The sequence below is a fragment of the Terrapene carolina genome, unplaced genomic scaffold (assembly GCF_002925995.2).
Source record: "Terrapene carolina triunguis isolate 2854851 unplaced genomic scaffold, T_m_triunguis-2.0 Scaffold89, whole genome shotgun sequence".
Taxonomy (NCBI): Eukaryota; Metazoa; Chordata; order Testudines; family Emydidae; genus Terrapene; species Terrapene triunguis.
In genome coordinates, this window is record NW_020664440.1 from 31,647,567 (window position 1) to 31,671,953 (window position 24,387).

General features: G+C 55.2%; 1 protein-coding gene across 3 annotated transcripts in view; it reads right to left on the bottom strand.

The window, feature by feature from the left end:
* Window positions 1–112: 112 nt before the first annotated feature.
* EHBP1L1 (EH domain binding protein 1 like 1) overlaps window positions 113–24,387 on the bottom strand; it is a 27,613-nt gene continuing 3,338 nt past the window's right edge. Inside the window, exons 3-21 of one of the 3 annotated variants that reach the window (XM_024198801.2) lie at window positions 21,692–21,749; window positions 21,444–21,539; window positions 20,909–20,962; window positions 19,371–19,549; window positions 18,530–18,681; window positions 18,023–18,058; window positions 17,779–17,892; window positions 17,095–17,485; window positions 16,023–16,128; window positions 13,003–13,175; window positions 12,725–12,773; window positions 4,270–5,271; window positions 3,666–3,735; window positions 2,042–2,127; window positions 1,822–1,942; window positions 1,277–1,376; window positions 1,069–1,142; window positions 850–964; window positions 113–753 (exon numbers count right to left, since the gene is read on the bottom strand). In XM_024198801.2, the coding sequence (XP_024054569.1) occupies window positions 666–753; window positions 850–964; window positions 1,069–1,142; window positions 1,277–1,376; window positions 1,822–1,942; window positions 2,042–2,127; window positions 3,666–3,735; window positions 4,270–5,271; window positions 12,725–12,773; window positions 13,003–13,175; window positions 16,023–16,128; window positions 17,095–17,485; window positions 17,779–17,892; window positions 18,023–18,058; window positions 18,530–18,681; window positions 19,371–19,549; window positions 20,909–20,962; window positions 21,444–21,539; window positions 21,692–21,749 (3,064 nt within the window). In that variant the 3' untranslated portion in view covers window positions 113–665. The remainder of the gene's footprint in view (window positions 754–849; window positions 965–1,068; window positions 1,143–1,276; window positions 1,377–1,821; window positions 1,943–2,041; window positions 2,128–3,665; window positions 3,736–4,269; window positions 5,272–12,724; window positions 12,774–13,002; window positions 13,176–16,022; window positions 16,129–17,094; window positions 17,486–17,778; window positions 17,893–18,022; window positions 18,059–18,529; window positions 18,682–19,370; window positions 19,550–20,908; window positions 20,963–21,443; window positions 21,540–21,691; window positions 21,750–24,387) is intronic. The other 2 variants (XM_029911169.1, XM_024198802.2) reach the window with 2 other exon arrangements.

Below are 24,387 nucleotides of genomic sequence, written 5' to 3' on the forward strand. Positions count from 1 at the left end.
TACTGTGTATAGATCAGAGGATTTGCTACATCGATATCTATGTAGCAGATCTCTGGAAATTTTGACTCCTTTTGAGTGCAGTTGTTATACACAACTCAGTTGCACCAGTGTATGAGTTGGCTTTCACATCTCTTTATTTCATATTTCAAACAGTTACAAATTAGTGCAAATACCCAGGGAACAAGGAATTGAAACTTGCCATTACAATACATGGCTGGATGGCACTGTCAAGGCACGTCTGTTCTCTGCCCTCCCTAAACTCACATCAACTTTTTGTACCATGATAAAACCCCGACAACTTGGCTGTGAAATGGCAGCTGACAGGGTGGGGAAGGGACACCCAGCTGAACAAAGTCTCTCACACACACAAAAATAAATAGGCCCACCCTGCCCCCAGCAGACTGTTTCCCTCTGCCATAGGGGCCAGCCAGGCTCCCTGTGCTCCCCTTGGTATTCATTGGAGAAGGCTGGGAAACTGCATCTGTCCTAGAGCGGGGCCAGACTGGAAGGGAAACCAGCAAAATGTACAAGGGGCAACACAGTGAGGCACTGAGGTAACAGCAGCAGCAGGCAAACCTTGGAGCCCTTTAAGAGGCAGGCAGGCATCCTGGGTAGTATCCCAGCCACAGGACACTGACAAGGACTGTGGAGTGGCCATTTGCCTCTTAGCTGATGCGGCACTTATCTTTGCGGCTGTATTTGCGCCGTCGCAGTTCCAGGCCCCGCTGCAGCCTGGCATCTTCCTCCAAGGCTCTGTGAGGAGAAGGGGGGGAGGGGGAATGCAAGTTAAAACTTAGGGTGCCACGCCTGACCTCAACCCCCCCACCTGAAAGTCATGCCCAGACTCACATTCTCTCCTTGATGTCCAGGTCTCGCACCAGCTCATCCCGCTGGTTCACCAGCGACACCAGTTCCTCCAATAGGAGCTGCTCCCGCCTCTGCTGGGCTTCTGTCTTGAGACATTCTGCAGGGGTTGGAGAGACATCTCAGCTGAGAACCCAGAACAAGAGCCCCCCGTCCCTTCCACAGACTCCCAGTCCCCTTTGCTCTCAGGGGCCCAGCCCTCACCTTCAGTAGCTAACATGGCTCTCAACTCCCGGCTCAGTAGCTCAAATCGTCTTTCCAGGTCCTGTTCTTCCATCCTGGGGGGAGGAGGAGGAGAAAATGGGGGGGGAGGGGAATGTCAGTCCCAAGATTACACATTCTCTCCTCCCCCCCACATGGTTTGGATGATCACCAAAAGCCCAGCCACCACCCTCCCCCCAGGGTCACTCACAGCAGCTGCAGCTGGTCCTGGCGCCGGATCAGTGCATTCTTCTTATTGACCAGTGTGAACCACTCCTGGATCAGCTCCTCCTCCTGGGCCCGGTTTGTGCCTGCAATGGCGGGTGGGGGAGGAGTGGGGTGTGAGTACACTGCAGGAACCAGCAAGTGCCATTTGCACCTGTGTGGCAGTGCAGCAGTGAGTGGTGGTGGTGGGGGGGTGAGCATGGCCCAGTGATGGGATGGGGTCATCCTCTGGCGCATTCCCCAACTTCTCTCCACCCCTGTACACTGCCTGCTCCCTTCAAGCTCAGCTGGAGGTGGCAGGGCAGCAACACAGATGATAGAACATCCATACAGAGCACATTCCCCCCTCCCACCCCATGAGGGGCTCCCATGCCATAACTCCATCACCAAGGGGTCCTGAGCAGTTCCAGAAGCCGCCAGCAGGTGGTACTAAGAGGCCACAATGCTGGAAGGGGTGAGGACACAGGACAGCGCCTGATGATCACTAGTCCCAGCGCCCACAGGGCTGTTGTGTGTGTCCCGGCGCAGCACCTGACTCCATGAGGAAGCGCAGATCCTTCTCCACCACGGCTGCCCGGGCGTCAATCTGCTTCTGCTCATTCTCCAGCGCCTGCAGCTCGGCCACCACGTACTGGCTGGTGTCTTGGAACCGCTGCCAGGGACGCAGGAGGTCAGACCCAGTGCCCCCTCGAGGGGAAAGGCCCTGTGTCCCAGTCCCTGCCACCACCTCCCCCCAATTACCCATCCTTACCGGAACCTCCTCCTCTGCGGTGCTGGTTTCCTTGCTGGGATCCCGGGACGGCTCCTGGGTGCTAGCACTGGAGGAGGGGGCTATCTCTGGTGGGGGAGAAGACAGAGAGAGGCAATTAGATTGGGGTCACGAGAGGCAGTTAAACCCCATTCCCCAGCCCCCCACTGGTGGTGGAGGCCCTGTTGTAATTATTGGGGTGTGAACAATAGCTGCTGAGGGGCAGAGGGCAGCTACTGTATGGTAATTGTGTCTGGCAAATGAGGAGTGTGGGCCCAAAAATCAATGGGCCAACATTGGGGTGTTGGAAATCAGGCCTAAGCGGTGGCCAAAACACAGAGGGGATCGGAGGCCAGCTGGTTGGATGACAGTGGCCAGGAAGGAGAAGCAAGTTTCCCCACCATGGCTGCCACCCCCGCGGGCTCCTGGGACTGGAGGAGGCAGCACAACACCATGGTGCCTCCTTCACCCTAATCCTGAGGGATGCCTGGGGCCAGAGAGAGGGACCCAGCTGATGTCGCCATCTCTGCCGGCTCCAGCTGAATCCCAGCCGCTACCAGCAGAGGTTTAGGGTTGCCCCGAACAGGGGGTTGAGTCCCAACCATCCTGGCTAGTAGCCATTGATGGACCCATCCTCCACGAACTATCTAGTTCGTTTTTTAATATGGATCTATATTTGACCATCAGAACATCCCATGGCAATGAGTTCCACAGGTTAATTGTGTGTTGTGTAAGAAAGTATTTCCTCTTGGCTGTATTAAACCTGTTGCCTATCAATTTCATCAGGTGACCCCATTTCTGTATTTAAGGAAAGGGTAAATAAAACTTCTCAAGTCACTTTTCCCTCACCATGCATGATTGTCTAGACCTCTATCCTATCCCCCCTTAGTTGTCTCTTTTCCAAGCTGAATAGCCCTTATCTTTGTAGCCTCTCCTCGTATGGAAGCTGTTCTTTCCCTCTGATCATCTTTCCAGCCCTCCAGTGGCACTCTATCGTTTTTGACACCAGAACCCGACACACTATTCGAAGTGTGGACGTACCATGGATTTGTATAGTGGCAGTATGATATTTTCTATCCCTTTCCTAATGATTCCAAACAGCCTGTTAGCCTTTTTGGCCGTTGCTGTGTACTGAGCTGAAGTTTTCAGAGAACTCTTCACAATGACTCCAAGATCTCTTTCTTGGGGGTAACAGCTAATTTAGACCCCCACCGTTAGACATGAGAACTTGGGGTTATTTTTGCGTGTGCATTACCTTGCACTTATCAATGCTGAATTTCATCTGCCATTTTGTCGCCCACTCACCCCATTTTGTGGGACCCCACTCCAGTAACTCTCCCGCCCCTTCTTTTTCTGTCTTTTTAATACAAGGTTAAAGGGATTTTTAATTGAGTATTTGCCCTTGGAATAAGCAGGCTGAGGTCTCCCAATTCCACACCCTGAGCCTGGGTTAGCACTTTAGTGTTGTGCAGTGACAGGGATCTGCTAACACCTTGGACATTCTGGACCTGCAGTGTGTCAAAATTAACACAACCATCCTACTCCCCCTTAAGGATCCATCTTGCCCCTTTGCCCCAAAACCTGATGCTGCTAAATAAGGCAGACCCTAAAGAAAACCCAGGCTCACCTGGGGGCTGCTGAGTCCTAGCGGAAGCAGGGGGTCCTGCCTTGAGGGTCATCATGCCTTCACGGTCATCCTGGTGGAGAAAAAGGATAGGGGACATTATAATAATAAACCAACTCCCATGAGACCCTACCGTAACAAACCAGTCTATGCAGCTGCAAGAGATTCTACAATAACAAATTGCACAGCACAACCCCAGTGCCCCCAAGAGACCCTACAATAACAAACCAGCATGCACAGCCATAGTATTTATGAGACACCCTACAAAAACAAACCAAAGCTCCCAGGAGAACCTACAATAACAAACTTGTGCATGCAGCCCCAAGAGACCCTATAATAATAAATTGCTAGGGTTGTACATGTTAATTTGTTACTATAAGGACTCATGAGGCTGCATGCGCTAGGTTGCTATTAGAGTATCCCAGGAGGGAGGGTCTTTCATAAATACTAGGACTATGTATGCTGTTTATGAGCTACCCTATAATAACAAACTAGTGCTCCTGGGAGAGACTACCATAACAAACGAGTGCATGCAGACCCTACAACAACAAAGTAGTGCCCTGGAGAAACCCTGCAATAACTGAGCCCCTTCCCGTTCCCCACTCACCGTTCCTAGCCAATCAGGCCTCCTCCGTGGTGTCTCCCCTGGGGGGCCACCTGCTTCCCCCTCGTCCATCGACAGTGACTCGCTCTTGAGCCGCGAGCGCCGCTTCTTGAGCAGGTCTGCATCACGCACGTGGGAGAAGCCCGACTTGCTGCCATGGGAGCGTGGTGGGGCCACAGGGCCCTGGCTGCCCGTGGACAGCGAGCGCTGCAGGGATCGCTCGGCCTGGTCTGGCGCTTCCCCATTCCGTACAGACTGACGCTTCAGCCGTGGAGGGGGCACCAGCTTCTCGTCACCATTAGCCGGCACCTTCCCAGCATCTTCTGGGGCAAGAGGCTCTGCCTCTGGTTTCTTGGCCGATTGGGACATTGCACCATTGACCAATCCTTTCCCAGCATCCTTTGCGGCTTTGCTCCCTCCATCCTTTGGGGTGGGTGTCTCTGCCTCTGGACTCATGGCTGGCTTGGTTGTCGCACCATTGATTGGCACCTTCCCAGCATCCTTTGTGACAGAGGGCTCCACCTCTGCTTGCACAGCTGTTTGGGATATGGCGCCATTTACAGTCACTTTCCCAGCATCCTTTGCATCACCTGTCTTGGCATCAGTCCCAGCATCCTTTGGGGCGGTGCGTTCTGCCTCCAGTTTCTTGGCCAATTCAGCTCCTCCTGTCACAGTTTTATTGGCTGCTGCCTTCCCATCATCCCTTGCAGCAGGAGCAATGCTCCCAGGCTCCTCGGGTCCCCTTGCGGCACCTTGGAAGCGCTCGGCATAGAAGCGGGCGGGGTCAATGGAGAAGGTGGGGTCCGAGTCGAACTTGCCCACCTTGTAGGTGCTCTGGCTGCTGTGGTTGGCGATCTGCACCACGTTCAGCTCCTGGCCCGTGAAGAAGGCCCGGATCTGGCACAGGTAGGTCATGACGATGAGCTTGTCAGGCACAGTCAGGAACACCATGTCGGCCGGCTCCAGCACCCGCGAGATGCCCAGGGAGGCAAAGCCGTCGTAGGCCTGGGGGGGAGGGGACAAACAGGGAGGTGTGACTAACCCCAATATCCAGCCCCCTCCCTGAGTTAGGGATAGGACCCAGGAGTCCTGATGCCCCATGGTCATCCCCCCAGCCCCCATGTGCTCTGATCACCAGGCCACATACACCGCAGCCTATACTCCCATCATATCCCCCCTCAATCACCTCTTTTCTAAACTAAACATACACAGCTCCTTTAGCCTTCACTCATATGGCTTGCATTCCATCCCATGGTGGGGAGTTCCTAACCCAGGGGGAGGGAGTCTCCCCAACCCAGATCTTCTCCAGGGGAGCGGACTCCTGTTCATAGGAAGAGCCAGGTAATAGTAACTGGGGATTTGATTATTAGAAATATAGATGGCTGGCTCTTTGATGACTAGGAGAACCACATTTGGCTGAATTCAAACCAGCGGGGCCGGATGCTATTCGCCCCAGGGTACGGAAGGAATTAGCTGAAGAAATCTTGGTGCCACTGGCAATAATATTTGCAAACTCATGGATGACAGGAGAGGTCCTGGAAGACAAGAGAAGGGCTAACGTAGAAAGGGGAAAAAGGAGGAGCTGGGGAACTACAGACCAGTCATCAAAACCTGAGAGCTACTAGAGCAATGTATAAAACATTCAATTTGCGAGTACCTGGAGGATGAAGAGATGATAACTAGCAGCCAGAAAGGATTTACCAAGAACAAATCATGCCAAACCAGCTTCATTTCCTTCTTTGACAGGGTAACTGATTTGGTAGACGTGGGGGATGTGGTAGACATAATATACCTGGACTTCAACAAGGCTTTTGACACAGTCCCACAGGACATTCTGATAGATAAGCTTTAGAAATGCGGGCTCGGCAGAACTACCATTAAGTGGATACATAATTGGGTAAACAAACGCAAACAAAGAGTAACTATGAATGGGATGATGTCGGACTGGAGGAAGGTGTCAAGTGGGGTTCCACAGATTGCTGTTCTGGGCCCGGTATAGTTTAACATCTTTATTAATGACCAGGGATGTAGGAATAGAGAGCATACTGATCAGACTTGCTGATGACAAAAAGGGGGAGGGGGGGGATTGCCAATACTTTGGAGCACAGAGCTAAGACTCAGAGGGATCTTGATAAATTGGACGACTGGGATATAGAGAACAAATGAAATTCAACAACGACAAATGTAAGGTGCTACATTTAGGGAAGAAAAACCAAATGAACAAATACAGAATGGGGGATAACTGGCTTGGCAGGATCTGGGAGTTGTGGTGGATTACAACCTCAACGCGAGTCAGCAATGCGATGCTGTTGCAAAAAAAGCAAATGCAATTTTAGGCTGCATTAACAGAGGCATAGCATGCAAGTCACAGGAGGTGATAGTACCTCTCTACTCAGCACTGGTTAGGCCTCAGCTGGAGTACTGTGTCCAGTTTTGGTCACCAATGTATAGAAAGGACGTGGAGAAAGGATCCAGAGGCAATGTTCCCTCTAATTTTTGACAGGCCGTGTGCGCAAAAAATTTCTTCTGTGCAAATTTTTGTGCTTCTGTGCAAATTATTGTGCGTGCGGTGTTTCGCCATGTACGCGGTGTTTAGGATCTGTGTGTGTGTGCACACGCGCACAGCTTACAGGGAACAGTGTCCAGAGGTGAGCAACAAAGATGATCAAAGGGATGGAATGCAAGCCATACGAGTGAAGGCTGAAAGAACTGGGTATGTTTAGTTTAGAAAAGAGGAGATTGAGGTAGGACATGATGGCGGTCTTCAAATACTTGAAAGGCTGCCCTAAAAAAGATGGAGAAAAGTTGTTCTTTCTTGCCACAGGGGGTAGGACAAGAGGCAAAGGGTTCAAACTACAGCATAGCAGATTTCAATTAAACCTCAGGAAAAACTTCCTAACTGTAAGAACAATAGGACAATGGAACAGTTGCCTCCAGAGGGTGTGGAAACTCCTTCGCTGGAGGTTTTCAAAAGGAGGCTGGATAGCCGTCTGTTGTGGATGGTTTAGACACAACAAATCCTGCATCTTGGCAGGGGGTTAGACTAGATGACCCTGGCGGTCCCCTAATATTCTATGGTGAATTGGCTGCTAGGTGTGAAGGTTGCGGACCTCTTGAGACATCCAGACAGACTCATGTGCAGTGCTGGGAAGGAGCCGGTGGTCATGGTACATGTAGGTACCAATGACATAGGGAAGGATAGGAGAGAAGCCTGGGAGGCCTAATTTAGGCTGCTAGATAAGAGATTAAAGTCCAGGACCTCCAAGGTAGCATTCTCTGAAATGCTTCCAGTTCCACGCGCAGGGCCAGTTAGACAGGCAGAACTGCAGGGTCTCAATGCGTGGATGAGACAATGGTGTAGGGAGGAGGGGTTTAGGTTTATATGGAACTGGGGAACCTTTTGGGAAAGGAGGAGCCTATACAGGAAGGATGGGCTCCACCTACACCAAAATGGAACCAGACTGCAGGCATGTAAAATTAAAAAGGTGGAAGAGGAGTTTTTAAACTAAGGGCTGGGGGAAAGCCGACCAGTGTGGAGGAGCACAGGGTTCGGACAGACACATCCCTTAGGGGGGGATCTATGAATGGAGATTCTCTATGTCCTAGTACGGAGGAGAGAATAGAAGTTGATAAAGTAGAGGCAGGAACTGAAGAGAATCAGTCAAAGGAAAGAGAGTCCCATTCAGTTACATCACATGAAGGCAGACAACTGAATATTGACAAATTGTGTAAGTGCTTGTACACAAATGCTAGAAGTCTAAACATTAAGATGAGTGAACTGGAGTGCCTGGTACTAAATGAGGATACTGATATAATAGGCATCACAGAAACTTGGTGGAATGATGATAATCAATGGGACACGGTAATACTAGGGTACAAAATATATAGGAATGACAGAGTAGGTCGTTCTGGTGGGGGAGTGGCACTATATGTGAAAGAAAGCATAGAATCAAATATAGGGAAAATCTTAAATGCACCAAACAGTCTATCCATAGAGATTCTATGGCAAATTCCATGCTTGAATAATAAGAGAATAGCACCGGGAATATACTGACCACCTGCCCAGGAAGGTGATGGTGACTGTGAAATGCTCAGGGAGATTAGAGAGGCTACAACAACAGAAAACCCAATAATAATGGGGGATTTCAACTATCCCCATATTGACTGGGAACATGTCACCTCAGGGCGGGATGCAGAGATAAAATTTCTAGACGCCATTAATGACTGCTTCTTGGAGCAGCTAGTCCCACACTGGGAGAGGCAATTCTTGATTTAGTCCTAAGTGGTGCACACGATCTGGTGCAAGAGGTGAATATAGCTGGACAACTTGGTAATAGTGACCATAATATATTTAAATTTAACATCCTTGGAGGGGGGGTGGAATACAAAAGAAACCCACCACAGTAGCATTTAATTTCAAAAGGGGAACTACACAAAAATTAAGCTAGTTAAATGGAAATTAAAAGGAACAGTCACAAGAGTGAAATGCCTGCAAGCTGCATGGAAACTTTTTCAAAACACCATAATAGGGGCTCAAACAAAACGTATATCCCAAATTAAAAAAAAAAAAACAGCAAGAGAACCAAAAAATGCCACCATAGCTAAACAACAGGGTAAAAGAGGTGGTTAGAGACAAAAGACATCTTTTAAAATATGGAAGTCAAATCCTACTGAAGAAAATAGAAAGGAACATAAACTCTGGCAAGTCAAGTGTAAAGGTATAATTAGGCAGGCCAAAAAAGAATTTGAAGAGCATTGGCCTTGTCTGCCTTGCAAAAGCTAGCAAAAGACATAAATACTAACAATAACTTTTTTTAAGTACATCAGAAGCAGGAAGCCTGGCAAACAATCAGTGGGGCTACTGGACAATCAAGGTGCTAAAGGGGCACTCAAGGCAGACAAGGCCAATGCAGAGAAGCTAAATGAATGCTTTCCATCAGGCTTCACAGCAGAGGATGTGAGGAACATGGGCTAGCCCCTCCCACCCCCAGCATTCTGGACGGGCGGTGCGCAGTCCCCCCCGGCCCCTCTGAGCGCTGGGTGGGCAGCGGGTGGAACCCCCCAACCCCTCAACACTGGGAAGTGTGCAACCCCCCCAGCCCTCAAGCTCTAGGCGGGCAGGCCAGTGGAGCATGGACCCCCAGCCACGGGCAGCACACAGCCCTCCCCAGCCCCCAAACGCCGGGTGGGTGACGCACGGCCCTCCAGCCCCCGAGCACTGGCTGGGGGGCGCACAGCCCCCAGCCCCAGCACCTGCAGCCACCCTGAGCACAGGGCGCGCAGCCCCAGTGCCAGCATGCACTCCCCTCCCCCAGCGCAGCCCCAGCCACCCCAAGTCCCAGCCACAGGCCGGCTGCAGCCACCCTAGCCCCAGACCCAGCACCCTGAAGACGAGCAGCCTGCCTGGGCTGGGGCCAAGGGAGACGGGCAAACAGGATAGGGCCTTCCGGGTGGAGCATGGGCAGGGCCACGCCGGGCTGTTTGGGGAGGAAAATACGTGCTGCCCATGGTGAGGAAGATCATCACAGCTGAGCCATTCTTTTTAGGTGACAAATCTGAGGAACTGTCCCAGATTGAGGTGTCAATAGAGGAGGTTTATGGAACAAACTGATAAACTAAACAGTAATAAGTCATCAGGATCAGATGGTATTCACCCAAGAGTTCTGAAGGAATTCTAATATGAAATTGCAGAACTACTAACTGTGGTATGTAACCTATCACTTAAATCAACTCTGTACCAGATGACTGGAGGATAGCTAATGTAACATTGATTTTTAAAAAAGGTTTCAGAAGTAATCCCGGCAATTACAGGCCAGTAAGCCTAACTCCAGAACCAGGCAAATTGGTTGAAACTATAGTAAAGAACAGAATTATCAGACACATAGATGAACATATGATGCGGAAGAGTCAACACGACTTTTGTAAAGGGAAATCATGCCTCACTAATCTACTAGAATTCTTTGAGGGGGGTCAACAAATGTGGTCAAGGGTGATCCAGTGGATATAGAGTACTTGGACTTTCAAAAAGCTTTTGGCAAGATCCCTCACCAAAGGCTCTTAAGCAAAATAAGCTGCCACGGGATAAGAGGGAAGGTCCTCTCATGGCTTGGTAACTGGTTAAAAAACAAAGGGTATGAATAGATGGTCAGTTTTCACAGTGGAGAGAGGTAAATAGTGGGTGTGACATTTTATACCTTGGGGGAGCATCCTGGAACCCCCATATTTCTCATTTTTATATAATCACGATCTTACATATAAAGCATGCCTTGTAAGGTATCAGGGGAAAGGTTATGATCTGCTGAAAGTCATTTCTCTATCCATATATGTATATCATTAATGTATATGAAGTCATGAGAATCGTGTTGTATGGTTGTCACTAAAACATGCTGTAAATTGGGGACTCAGTCAGATATTAGCTCCCCAGAGGCAACAGCAAGGAAAGTAACCAAACGTCCCATCTACAACCATTGTCCAGCAAGGGAGATACAATTCAATGACTCACCTGCATGAGGCCACACCAGGGGAATTGCTCAGCCTTGCCTGGAGACTCAGCAATGACCCCCAGACATGCCTGGACTTGTGTTTTCCAAGCACGTGGACTGAGGGTATAAAACCGAACACAGGGGGCCCATGCTGGGCCTTTCTCATTCACCCACCTATGCTGCAAGCAACAAGGACACTGAAGACTCCAACTGAGGGGACTGACCCAGATTTCAGGTGTGAAATCTGTGTACTATGAACTGCAATATCCAGTGGGGTGAGAAAAACTGCTTAATCTAGATGTTGCCCAGTCTAATAGAGTTGAGAGTTTAGACTGCGTGCTTATATTTTATTCCTTTTGGTAACTAACTCTGACTTTTTGCCTATTACTTAATATCACTTTAAATCTATATTTTGTAGTCAATAAATCTGTTTTACTGTTTATCTTTATCAGTGAGTTTGTATGAAGTGTTTGGTAGATCTGCTCAGGTTTTGCACAGGCTGGTGTGTATCCACTTTCCATTGATGAAGTGGTGAACCAGTTAATAAATCTGCATTGCTCATCTTGAGCAGTGCAAGACGGTATATTCCTGGGGTACAGTGCTGGGAGCTGGGGGGATTTGGCTGGTGCCTTTCTCTGTGTGATTCGTGAGTGGCTCTGGGAGATTCATGCAATCTAGCTGGGTGTGGGGCTCCACATGCGATTGTGCTGAGTGATAACAGCACCTGGAGAGGTTTGCTGCTGGTCATTAGCAAGGCATTGTGAGAGACAACACAGGCTGGAGAGAGTTCAGGGGGCACAGCGCTCCCACAGTCCCAGGCTGCACCCCGGGGATCCCGTCACAGTGGGGTCCCCCAAAGATCTGTTCAACATAGTCATAAATAATCTGGAAAAGGGGGTAAGCAGTGAGAGTGGCAAAGTTTGTAGACAATATAATATTACTCAAGATAGTTAAGCCTAAAGCAGACTGCGAAGAGCTACTAAGGGATCTCACAAAACTGGGTGTCCGGGCAACAAAAGGGCAGATGAAATTCAATGTTGATAAATGCAAAGTAACGCACATTGGAAAACATGATCCCCACTATACATACAAAATGATGGGGTCTAAATTAGCTGTTACCATTTAAGAAAGAGATCTTGGAGTCATTGTGGAGAGTTCTCTGAAAACATCTGCCAATGTGCAGCAGCAGTCAAAAAAGCTAACGAATGTTGGGAATCATTAGGAAAGGGATAAATAATGAGACAGAAAATAGCATAATGCCTCTATATAATTCCATAGTATGCCCACACCTTGAATACTGCATGCAGTTCTCTTCACCCCATCTCAAAAAAAAAAAAAAAAAAGAATTGGAAAAGGTAAAAAGAAAGGCAACAAAAATGATTAGGGGGGTGGAACAGCTTCCATATGAGGAGAGATTAAAAAGACTGGGACTGTTTAGCTTTGAACAGAGATGACTAAGGGGGATATGATAGAGGACTATAAAATCATGACTGGTGTGGACAAAGTGAAAAAGGAAGTGTTATTTACCCCTTCACATAACGGTTGGGAGGGGGTTGGGTCACCCAATGAAATCAATAGACTGCACGTTTAAAAGAAACACAAGAAAGAACTTCTTTACGCAACACACAGTCATCCCGTGAAACACATTGCCAGGGGGTGCTGTGAAAGCCAAAGGTATAACTGGATTCAAAAAGAATTTGATAAGCTGATGGAGGATAGGTCCCTCAAGATGGTCAGGGAGACTACCCCATGCTCTGGGTGTTCCTAAGCCTCTGCCAGCCAGGAGCTGGGACTGAACACAGGAGGACCACTTGGTAAATTGCCCTGTTCTGTTCATTCCCTGAGAAGCACCTGGCACCAGTCACTGTCGGAAGACAGGATACTGAGCTAGATGGACCATTGGGATGAGTCAGTATCACCAGTCTTATGTTCTTACAGTCTCCTTCCCCACCACCTGCCGGGGTCCCCCAACTTACCAGCTTGTTATTCTCTTTGATAGCGAGAGGGTCCAGGGTCTCATAATTGCTGGAGGGGGGGCAGACAGACACGACAAAGATAGATCCTGCTTAGTGAATGGGGTCTCTTGAGTCCCCACCCCACCTCCACTTGCCTCTCTGAGACACTCCCCCCTCCATACCAAGACATGGCCTCCCCCACAACACACACGTCTCCTAGTGCCCCTCAATCCTGACCTACAACCCCCTGCTATCCCAGCCCCTGGCTCCCCGCACTGCCCCTCTGCCCCAGGACTCACATTTTCTCTGGGTGGAAGTGGTGCAGGATGGCACAGAACGCCAGCCCGTTGCGCCAGGAGGTGGTGAAGTTAGTGACCCGGACACCCCGGTAGCCAGCCGTGACATTCTGGCACCATTCCAGCAGCGACTGGCTGCAGCTGACCAGGCCTGGGCTGGTTGCTGGGGGCTCCTCCTAGGAGATAAACAGGGGATGGGGTGGGATATGGGTCGGGGAGGTGCTGGATCACCCCACACCAGGCAAAGCACCCCCACACCAGCACTGGCCAGCCATACTGCCCTCCTGGCTCCCCAACTCTCCTGCCTGCATAACCCCACCACCACCACCCATCACCAGGACCTCCCCCATGATTAGGGATCCCTCACACCCACAGGCACCAAGTCACCCCCTTGCCCCATGGCAGCCAGGAGTGAAGGGCTGGGGCTATATGGGACAAAGACCCAGCCAAGTCCCGGCTGTTGCACCCTCCCCTTCCCACTGCTAGGCAAGGGTGTTCTCCAGGCTGGGCTTGGCCCAGGGCTCACTGGCAGCTGGGATCCAGCCAGCCCCATGCAGCACAGTGAGCAAGCCGGATGCAGGGCAGGGGTCTGTGGGCCACACAGTAAGGTGGAGGGGGTTAGTGAGGGGACTGCGGGCCCTGAGGATCCATCTCCAGGTGTTATCCTCAACCCCGATTAAAGGGGAGAAGGCAGTTAGCCCACGATGAGTTTTATCCCCTCCACACACCCCAATTAAAGGCTTTATCCTTGTAGCAATGCTGTGGGTCTGTCTGTCCTTCCACAGCCCCCCGCACACACACACAGCCCCTAGGATTAGTTGAAAGCAAGGGCGGGCAGGCAGCCATGGCAGCTGGCAGGGCTGGGGGGCACAAGCATTCGCTGTCCCTACCTGGGCCGCCTCCTGCCCTATGCTATCCTGGGCAGCGCCGCAGGGCGGGGGAGATGGCTCCCGCCCGGACGCCTGGGTCCCCTCGTTGGATGATGGGCTGGCACTCCTCTCCCGGGCAGGGTGGGTGGGCGGGAGGCTCAGGGTGAAGCGGCACTGTGAGACGTAAGGCTCAGTGAAGGGGGACGGGGGGCCCAGGATGGGCGCATCCTGGGGGGGCATCAGTGCGAGGGCTGCAGCCTGTCTGCTGCTCCTTCCTGGGGCGGTGCGGGTGGCCAGCTGGTCTGTGCAGAGCCCTGACTGCGTCTCCAGAGGGGGCCCTGCCCCACTGGCATCCTCCTTGCTGGGCAGGGAGCCCACAGCCCCACCACGCTCTCTGGAACCCGCTGCCTCCTCCGGCCCAGCCCTCTCCAGCAGGGGCTCAGGTGTGCTGGGGGTGGCACCCCCGGGCACTGTACCATCGGCTCCCGGGCTCTCCATGGCACCCTCCAGCTGGGCAGGAGCCTCCAGAGATGGGGTGTCCGCTACTACTGACAGCACCTCACCTCCGCACGGCCTGCCGGCCGCCTCTCCCCCTGCCAGACCTCCGGCCACCTCTCCCGCTGCCGGACCTCCGCACGGCCTGCCGGCCGCCTCTCCCCCTGCCGCACCTCCGCACGGCCTGCCGGCCGCTTCTCCCCCTGCCAGACCTCCGGCCGCCTCTCCCCTTGCCACACCTTCGCATGGCCTGCCGGCCGCTTCTCCCCCTGCCAGACCTCCGGCCGCCTCTCCCCCTGCCGCACCTTCGCATGGCCTGCCGGCCGCCTCTCCCCCTGCCTCCTCCAGCCTGCCTCTCTCCAGCCGGGCTGGGACCTCCACAGGCAGGGTGTCCGCTGTTACTGAGTGCACCGCACCGCCACCCGGCTTGCCAGCTGCCTCTCCCCCTGCCCCTTCCAGTCTGCCCCACTCTGGCCAGGCTGGGATTGCCCGCCACAGTCCATCTCCTGCTCCTGCCTTCATCACACTGCTGGGCACCTCCCCAGCACCCTGTCCCACCACGTCCTCCGACCGACACCTCCATGGCTTGGGGGGGGCCATCAGAGAGGGTGCATCGCCTGCCCCCCCCTGCACAGCAGCCCCCGCAGCATCCTTCCAAGCTGCCCTTTCTGCTCCTGGCCTCTCTGGCTGGGATGCTGCCCTAGGTCTCTCTCCTGCTGCCCTGTGCTGCTCCAGCTTGGGGGGCGTCGCTGTGGGAGCCAGGTCTGGTGCTGGGCTTGGCCAGAATCCTCGCCCAGAATCCTCCTGTGCCACCAGCTCTGTTCTGTGCCCCTCCAGCAAGGGCACAACTTCCGCTACGCTCTGAGCAGCGCCCCCACGCGCCTTCCTGTCTGCCCTGCGGTTCTCCCGTTCTGCTGGCTCCTCCAGCCTGCCCCTCTCCAACTGGCCTGGGATCGCCTCCATCACCTCTCTGGATGCCTCCCTGGCACCCTCTCCAACCACATCTTCTGACCGATACCTCCACGGCTTGGGTGGGCCCACCAGAAAGGCTGCATCTCCTCCCCGCCCCCGCACAGCAGCTCCCCCAGCATCCTTCCCGGCTGCCCCATCTGCTGTCAGCCTCTCCAGATGGGACGCCCCCCTGGGACCCTCTCCTGTCACCCTGCCCCATTTCTCTTTGAGGGGCACCACCACAGGAGCAACAGCACCCCCGACGCTTGGCCAACCAGTAGCATCTGCTGCTGCCGCTGCCTTCTCTCCCTGTCTGCCCCACGGCACCGTGGGCAGCCCCACCACAGACGACAAGGCCAGCAGCGCAGCGGCTGAGGGCACACCCGCCCCCAAGCCGCTCCTGGCCAGGCCGATGCCCTCCCCAGCAACAACGGCAGGTCCTGGTGCATCCTCATCGAGGTACATCACTACAGAGATGCCCGGAGACGCCGAACGGGCCCGCCTGTCCCTCCGGGGCCGGGGCAGCGGCTTCGGCCGGACTGGCAGTTCTGCTGACCTAGGCCGGGCTAGCCGGGCCCTGGCAGGCACCGCTGGCACAGGCAGAGAGGCTGCGGGTCGAGGGCCCTGCTCTGACTTTGCTGCTCCCAATTTGAGCTGGGAGGGAGGCGGTTTGGCACCTTCCCATCGGCGTCTCTGGATGGAGGGTACCTCGGGGGGTGGAGCCGTGGGCGCAGCGGGTTCCGGCAGGAGGGGTTTCTTATGCCGTGGGGCAGGGACAGGGCTCTCCGCCCGGGGCATCCAGATGTCACTGGGCCTGGAGGGAGAGACAAAGGGGACAAAAGGGGAGTTGGTCTCATCGTGAGGGCAGAGCTGCCTCCTGGGGGGATTTCTCATCCTCCCAACTTGACAATGAGCCCAATCTTCTCAGCACGGGGACTGAAAGGCCCAGGAACAGACACCAGGCATCCTGGCTCCCTGAACCCCTCTGCTCTAACCACCCCACCCCCCAGATCCAGGGATGGAACCCGGGAGTCCTGGCGTCCAGCCCCTCCCCCCCCAACCCACTAGACCCCACTCTCTCTACACTCCACTTGGAATATTGAAAATGTCCGCTAAACACAGGAGTTCCTCAGCACAGATGAGCAGCTTTGGGATATTCCGAGCCAGCCCATCCCTACCATGGGGTCAGATCACAGCCAGCGCCCCCTAGAAGGGACACACCCCATTTCCCACCCCTCTGAGCCTGCCAGTCCCCCACCCTGGTGCTGGATCACAGGCAGCGCCCCCTAGAGGGGACAGGCCCCGTGTCCCATTCCCTGCCCCACCCCCCAAACTTCCTCCTTTGTTAATCTGCTCGGCTCAGTAGGGACAGCAGTTTCCTGTAGCGCCAGCTGCGTCCCTTCCCCCACCCCTCTGGAAGGGGCAGAGCTGGCAGCCCGGCCTGCAGCTCCCTTCCTGGGCAGGGGAAGTGCGGCTTCCTCCTTGGGTGGGAACATGCTCTCTTCCCTGCGCGGGGGAGGGGACTGGCAAACCTCCTGAAGGCAGAAGCGAAACCAACACAGGGTGGCTGGGTTTATCCATAAGCAGCTGGGCACTAACTTTTTCCCACCACAACGCCATCACCCACGCCACCCTGCCCACTACTTCCAATCGCTGGACCCCCCCCCCCTCCCAGAGCCAGAACAGAACGCAGGAGTCCTGGCTCCCAGCCCCCTGCTCTAACCACTAGACCTCCACACCCCTCCCAAAGCCAGGATAGAAGCCAGGGCTCCAGACTCACCTGCCCTTGGTGTCACTCCCTGATGCCGGCCGCTTCATCAAGGCTGCTGCTTTCTCCTCCTCTTCAACCCTGGGGTTGCCACCACGTCGTCCCGTCTCCTGCGAGGGGCCTGTGCCTGGCTTGTGGGCCTGATCCGGGACTTGGGCCCCCGTCTCCCCCTTAGCGCCTGGTTCCACAGCCCCTGCAGCTCCCATTGGGTTCCCACCGGCTGCCATGTTCTGCCCAGCCCTCCCGGCCTGGCCTGCACCACTTACTGGGGGGGGCCCCATCAACTCTGGGGGAGGGGAGGGTGCTGCTCCCTGTAGGACCAGCTCCAGGGCTGGGTGGGGGGTGTCCCTCAGGGGGGCATCTGGGGTGTCGGCCACTCGGACAGTTTCCTCCTTGGCAGAGCCTGCAGGAGAGGAGAGAGGATCCCAGGAGTCAGAGACTGGGGGCAATGGAAGTGGGTGACAACTAGACAGAACTTCCCCATATCCCTGCCCTGAGGGAGTTGGTGGGAAGCTCTCAGACTCCCCCTCTCCTCAGGTCACTAGACCCCACTCCCTTCCCAGGGCTGGGCTAGAACTGAGGTGTCCTGACTCCCAACCTGCCCCTGTTCTAACCACTAGACCCTGTGCCCCTCCCAAACAGAACCCAGGAGTCCTGGTGCCCAGCTCAGGGCTCTTGCACCCACTGTTGACTTACCTGCCTCTCGGGGTGTCCCACGGGGGGTTGCTCTCCCAGCTGCTGCCCTGCTGGTCCCTGGGGCAGAGGGATTCTCCTCTTCCTCAGCAAGAGTGTTGAGCTCTCGCGATGTGTCTGGGGGTGGGGGAGGGGGGAGTGAGGGAATGTGGAAGGCGGCAGGGAGAGAAAGAGAGAGAGATGTAGCGGTTTGCTGCCTGCTCTGCACCCCACCTGCCCCAAACCCCACTTGGCGGGATGGTCCTACCTGTGAAATAGCCCAGCAATATGGTCTGAATGAAACCTACAGTGCGGGACACAGACGGACAGCCAAAAGTGGTGGAGACAGACAGACAGGAGAGAGAGAGAGAGAGAGAATGACCAACCCCAAGACAGCACAGCTGCCCCGGGGAGTGGGGACAGAGCCGCCAGTCCCAGGGGACAGACGGGACCTCAGGCACTGCCCTCCAGCAAAGAGAAGCCTAGAGAGTGCCCCCTGCTGGAAGGCAAAGAGACACTAGAAGCTACTATCAGGAGCCGCAGCAATAGTGGAGCTGAGGGAACCCCACCAAATAGCAACCAAGGCAAACCGCAATTACGAATGGACCAGGGTGGGAAAGCAGGGGGCTGTGGGACAGGACTGAGGGGCACCAGCAGAGCTGTATGTGGGGGAGCCCAGGGCTGGCATAGCAGGTGGCTGCGGGTCGGGAGCGAGGGGCACCAGCAGGGCTGATGGGGAAGGGAGGACCCCTCAGGACTGGCTGGCTGGGCCCACCTGTTGGCGCTGTGCCCTGGCTGCTCCCATCCTCTTGCCGCGCCCTCCTGGCTGCCTCTTCGTCCTCGTCGCTTTCGGCGAAGTCATCCAGGTTGCCGATGTCGCTGGGTTTGACGCTCATGAGGCTGGCCAGGCTTTGCATGTCCTCGTCCCTGGGGGGAAGGCACAGTGTAAGGGGGGAACCCTCTGTGGGGCCACAGGGCAGGGGGGGTCACGGTAAGGTGGGACAGTGCTGCCCCATTTCCCTTCCCCCCTCCAGCCTGGCATGACCCTTGCAACCATTCACACCGTCCCTCTGGAAACATGGGGCTTTCCTAAGCCACAGGCGACGGCAGCCCCACCCCCACCTCTGTGGCCGTTACTGGCAGGGGAGGGGACTGTTTAAACGATACACCAACTGTGGCCAGGTGGCAGACATCCTGCTATTAAAAACTGCCAAGGTGGCCTCTCTAAACCAGCCTCTTTCTCAACAGTGGTGCCAATGTGGCCACCCGGAGAGACCCTCTAACGAAGATGGCTGCCCCCTGATGCCCTCCTCGCCCATGCCAAGATGGCTGCCTATGCCACCCTCTTCCCCTGCAGCCATGCCAAGATAGTCGCCCTCAGGCAGCCATCTTCCTGCACCAAGACGGCTGCCAAGAGCACCCATCCTCAGTCAAGTCTTTTGCTCTTTGCCCAGCCCTTCTTTGGGCCAAGCCCCCGCGCTGCCCCCCCTGCCAGAGCAGCATGGAGAGGGAAGTGCAAGCCAGAGCCCCTCCATGCCCACCCCCTCCCGCCAAGGGACACTGCTGTTCCCAGACAGGCCTGTTTCCGTAGGCCCCACATTATTGATAGAACTCACGTGGCTTTGCCCTCACGCAGGAAGACGCAGGACAGCGTGAGCTGCAGCGTGGCAGCCACCACCTTGACCGAGCGCGGCTTCAGCTTCAGCTTCAGCTCGGCCTGGGCAGGTGTGGGGCGGGCAAAGCGCTGCAGGTTAACATCGGCCGAGGCCAGCACCTTCCGCTGCCCCTTGGACTCCTGGGAAGAGGGAGTGAGCACTGTGAGCAGGGGGAGAGGGGAGAGGCCTGACTCCCAGCCTCCCTTACCCTAAAACCACTAGACCCCACTCCACTCCCACAGCTGGGGAGAGAACCCAGGAGTCCTGACTCCCAGGCCCTGCTCACTCTACACACTAGTCACCACTGCCATGTTACAGATGGGGATGGAACCCAGGAATCCTGATTTCCCACCTTTCCCTCAGCTACACTGTCCCCTTTACAGACTCTATGCTGTTAAATGGCTGCTGTGTTCCTCCTGTGACCTAGCAAGCTCTTGGTGCCAACTGGGAGAGGGCACAGAGGGGATGCCTGGGGCTACAGAGATCCTCTGGGTCTGGTACATGCACAATAATTCACCAAAGGGTGTCAGGTGAGGTCTCTACTGAAAGCCAGTAGCCCACTGGTCGTCATAACCATTGCAAAATGTACATACAGATAATACTTCGGGAGCTGTGTATCTACAATAACAATTATGTTCTTACGGTCTGGGAATTGCGGCTGGTCACCCGAAGGTGACGAACAGCGAGAGGTAAGAGATGTTTCTCCCCTGCCTGCTCCTGTGTGTGGCACGTCCTGCATGGCTCCCAGCGGATACCCTATTAGCATTACTACGCCTCAAGCTAATCAAAAGTTTGCTAAACTCTACAAGAAATATGCAGCCAGGGAAAGACAAGCAGCCGGGGGCATCCTCTTATGAACAGAGGGGCACAGCCAGCCTGGCTGTTACACACTGGGAGGAAGACTCTGGGGGAGCTACTCTTCATTAGACAGGAAAGTGACTTGTTAGGTAAGTCTAGGCTCGAGAAGGCGAGTTATGAGTTTATTGTTTGTTTCCAACACCTTCACTTGCTACTTCTTGAGACTCTGGTCTTTGTTAATTAAACTGACGCCTGGTTTCACTAGGTGCATGGCTGAGTGCTGTGTTACACAAAGTGGTGATCTCAGCTGGGGCGTCCTGTCCCCCCGGGAGCAGCGTATCAGCGAACACTGGGAGTGTCCAGCGGAGCAGGGGCTGGGCACTCCAGAGAGACATTTGCAGGGCTGGCGGCTAGAGCGGGCCTGTTGCTAGCCTGCAGCGAGACAGCGTCGGCCGGGGGTTGCTCATGCTGCCTGTGACTGGTGGAGTTGGGCCCCAATAGGCACAGACAAGGGTCCCTCACGCTAAGGACAGGGGGTGGTGAGGTGCCTCCTAGCCCATGCGCCCTGGGAAGTGTCACACCACCCCACAGGCAGCTGCAATTGGCAGCCCTGCATGGCTTTGCGATGGAAGATCCCATGTCCTGGCTGGCCGCTGTCATCCAGCCCTGAGTTACCGCGCTCTAGTTCTCCCTGGACGTACGTTCTCAATCACAAAGGTCCATTCCTTGTCTTCATACTCCTCCACGTGGGGGTCCTGTGGGGGGGATGGGGCAGAAGATGAGAGGGGCTTTGCACTGTTTGTTGCACTGGGGGATGGGGGGAGTTATACGCAAGGGTGCCAGTGTGAGTGTGTTGTCGGGATCGTACGAAGGGAGGCCTGAGTGTGTGCCAGCCCCGCGAGACTGCACGCGGCGGTGTGTGGATGGGTGTGTGACTGCAAGTGTGAGTGCCCGATGTGCACCCACAGGTACACAGAGGAGCGGACAGGCACAGTAGTGCATGGGAGGCTGTGAGTTGGTGTGTAACCATGAGCCGGGGAGCACGCCTCGGTGCTTTTGTGCAAACACAGGCCCAACCACAGAAGAGCCGCACATCTGGGTAAGAGCCGTTCGTGTGCTGGTGCAAGTGCCTGTGCCGGAGTGCGTAGGCCAGTGTAAGAACACACGTGTCAGTACAAAGGGGTGCATAAGCGTCTGTGCGCGACAGTGTGCTTGTGCAAGCGGCAGCTGCCATACCCGGTACAGCGTCACCATTATATCCACGTTCTCCGGCACCATCCACACAACCATCCCCCGATACGGATTCTTGATCCCCGGCTGCCAACTGTGAGCCTGCAGAACACACACAGCCAGATCAGAGCTCGCACCCAAAGGGGGAACAGCCACGTGTCCCATTCCCTGCCCCCCGAGCCGGCCAGTCCCCCCACCACGGGGCTGCAGCAGAGCTGGCCCCCCTACAGAGAGGGCATCCTGAATCCACCCACCTTGGAGCAGACGCGTCGGTTCCTCCTGGTCCAAACCACAATCAGCTTGTCTGGCTGCCTGTGAGGCGAGACGGAGGGAACGAATGAACAAATTAAGAGGGATGGGGAGGAAGACAAAATAAGCTCCCAAGGACCCTCCCCACAACCCTTCCCATTGGGATCAGGGTAGCAGGTGACCAAGGTCCCAGCCCCACCCTCTGCCCCTCACCACCTGTCCCATGGAAAAGCTTCCCCCCTCACCCCTCTGCCAGCCCCCAGAACTGCCCCCCTTTGTGCAGCTCCACTGACTCTCCCCCTCATTGCCCAGGCCCTGGAAGTAGGAGTCCATTTAACCCAATATCCCCCACTTCCCACCCCCCCAGATCTGACCAATGGCCCCCTCCACCCAGTAACCCCCCTAGTTAGAGCAAAAGTCAGGACACCTGGGTTCTACCCCAGCTTGGGGAGGGGAGTGGGGGCCAGTGGGTTAACTCAGGAGGGGTTGGGAGCCAGGACTCCTGGGTTCTGCCCCAGCTCTGGGAAGGGCGTGGGGGCTAGAGGTTGGAACACTGCTCCCAGTTTGGGCTGCCCACAGAGCAGCACATTGCAGAGCTGGGTGGGGAGAGTTTTTATCTTCCCCGCCTGGCTGCTGGGTGAGTGTGGCCCAGCCTGAACCCCCTGCTCGCCCCACACAGAGTGAGAGACACTGGGGCAGAAAGAGATAAGGATTGGAGGAAGGAGCCTGGAGAGAAAAACGCAGTGAATGCAAGGGGTATGACCCCCTGCTGCACAGCACCACACTGGGGCATTGGGGTCAGCAGTGACTGGCAGGGGAGAGCGCCCCCCACAGACTCCCCACCCTGCTCCCTGCTGCCCAGTCTCCCGAGTCCAGGTAGGAGCAGCCAGCCCTAGCATGGTACAAACCAGTGAGTCACTCTGTAGCCCAGAGAAGCTGCGTTTGCCTGGACACGGCAGACGAGGTGTTTACTCAGGAGGCGTGGACGCCATGGTTCACTTCGCCAAGGAGTGTGGGGATCCCAGCCCAGCTCTCCCTGCAGGCCACTGTCTGGGCCAGGAGTCTGAGGCCTGTGTCATAGTCCTTGAGAGGTGCCGGGCACCCCCCTCCCTCACCCAATGCCTCTGCTTCACCCCTTGACATCAGAGCTTCTCACTTCGAGACATTTTGCTCTGTATCTTTAACAGCCACATGGCCAGGCCCTGGGGTGGGGCTGGCTCTTGCTTGCACTTATACGCCCCAAACGCTGCAGACATTGTGGGGAATAGAGTCTAGGGGTTGGGGTGAGGGGGAGAGTTGGGCAGGCATCAGGAATCCTGGTGCTAGCTGCAGCTCTGGGAGGGGAGTGGTCTGGAGGGTTACAGCAGGGGGGTGGGGAGGGAGGAACTGGAAATCGGGACTCCTGGGTTCCATTCCTGACTGTGCTACAGATCCTTTGCACAACCTTGGGTGAGTCTGTGTGTGTCCCAGTTTGCTAACTCCCTAGCAGGGATACAGACAGGGCTGCAAAGTGGTGTAATTCATTACAGGCTGTAAAGGCTGGAATTCCTGGCTTGGAGGCACCAGGGAAGAGCTGAAGGCTTCTTGTTACTGCAAAGGGACGTTCTGGAAACTCTGCGTATGCAGCCCGGCCCTGGCTGACTGAGACACACTTCCAAAGCATGCTTGTATATGAGGTTACCTCAACTCCTCTGCAGCCCCTATGCACCAGTCTGAGATGCACCCACCTGAGGGGAAGGGCACGGGGCTGTTTATCCAAGGATCCCACACCCAGGGCTGAGATGCAGCTGCCTCTGGGGTGGGGTGCAGGGGCTATTAAGGTGGGGGTACTGCCCAGCTGTTGGGGAGGGCACTGGCTGCCAGTGGGTTTATCACATTGTAGCACTGCCGACTGGACACGGTGTTCGACTCACCAGCTGTACAGGGAGTTTCTGGCCACAGGTCAGTGGCTGGCAGAGTGGGGGGGTGTCACTGCTGCTCTAGCTGACTGTTAGCTGGTGGGGAAGGGAGGCAATGGCTGGGGGGGAATTTCTGACCAGATGGGTGGGGTTAATGGCAGCTCACCCTGTTTATTTACTCAGTCCATCCCCCAGCATCACCACTTACAACATGAAAAAAAGCTGGGAACATCCTGACAGCAGGTGGATACAAGTGAACAGGGCCCAGCCTCCCCCGCATTCACCACACAGCCCCAGGGCTCCCCCCAGTTCTGCCAGTGCCCCTCAGTCCTGACCTGCAGCCCCTTCCTATCCCAGCCCTGGGCTCCCAGAGGGGTTGGGCTGGCCTGCAGTGCTATGGCGTCTACAGGTCAGCTCCCATCTGTCTGTGTCAGTCACGGCCTCGCTCCCCCACCCTGATGCTGTCACTGATTCCCAGGGTCCCCCCTCTCCCAGAATCTCAGCCAAGGCCCTTCACCTCCAACCCACAGACTTCACTCTGTCATCCTCCCAAGGTCAGCGGGCAGCCCCAGAGCAGCCCCATGGGCCCATCCAACCTGGCACCTTCACAACCACCCACCCAGGAGTTTCTAAACCTCCTGCTAGCCAGAATGTCTGAGCCCTGCCAGGACACCCAGGAGGCACCCCTCCCCCATCCTAGCACTGTCATAACATTGACCATTGTGGGGTATTCTTAGCTCTTGTAGGAGTGGAAATATAAACACACTCATCTTGTAGCAAATCCTCAGTCCCAGCTCACAGCC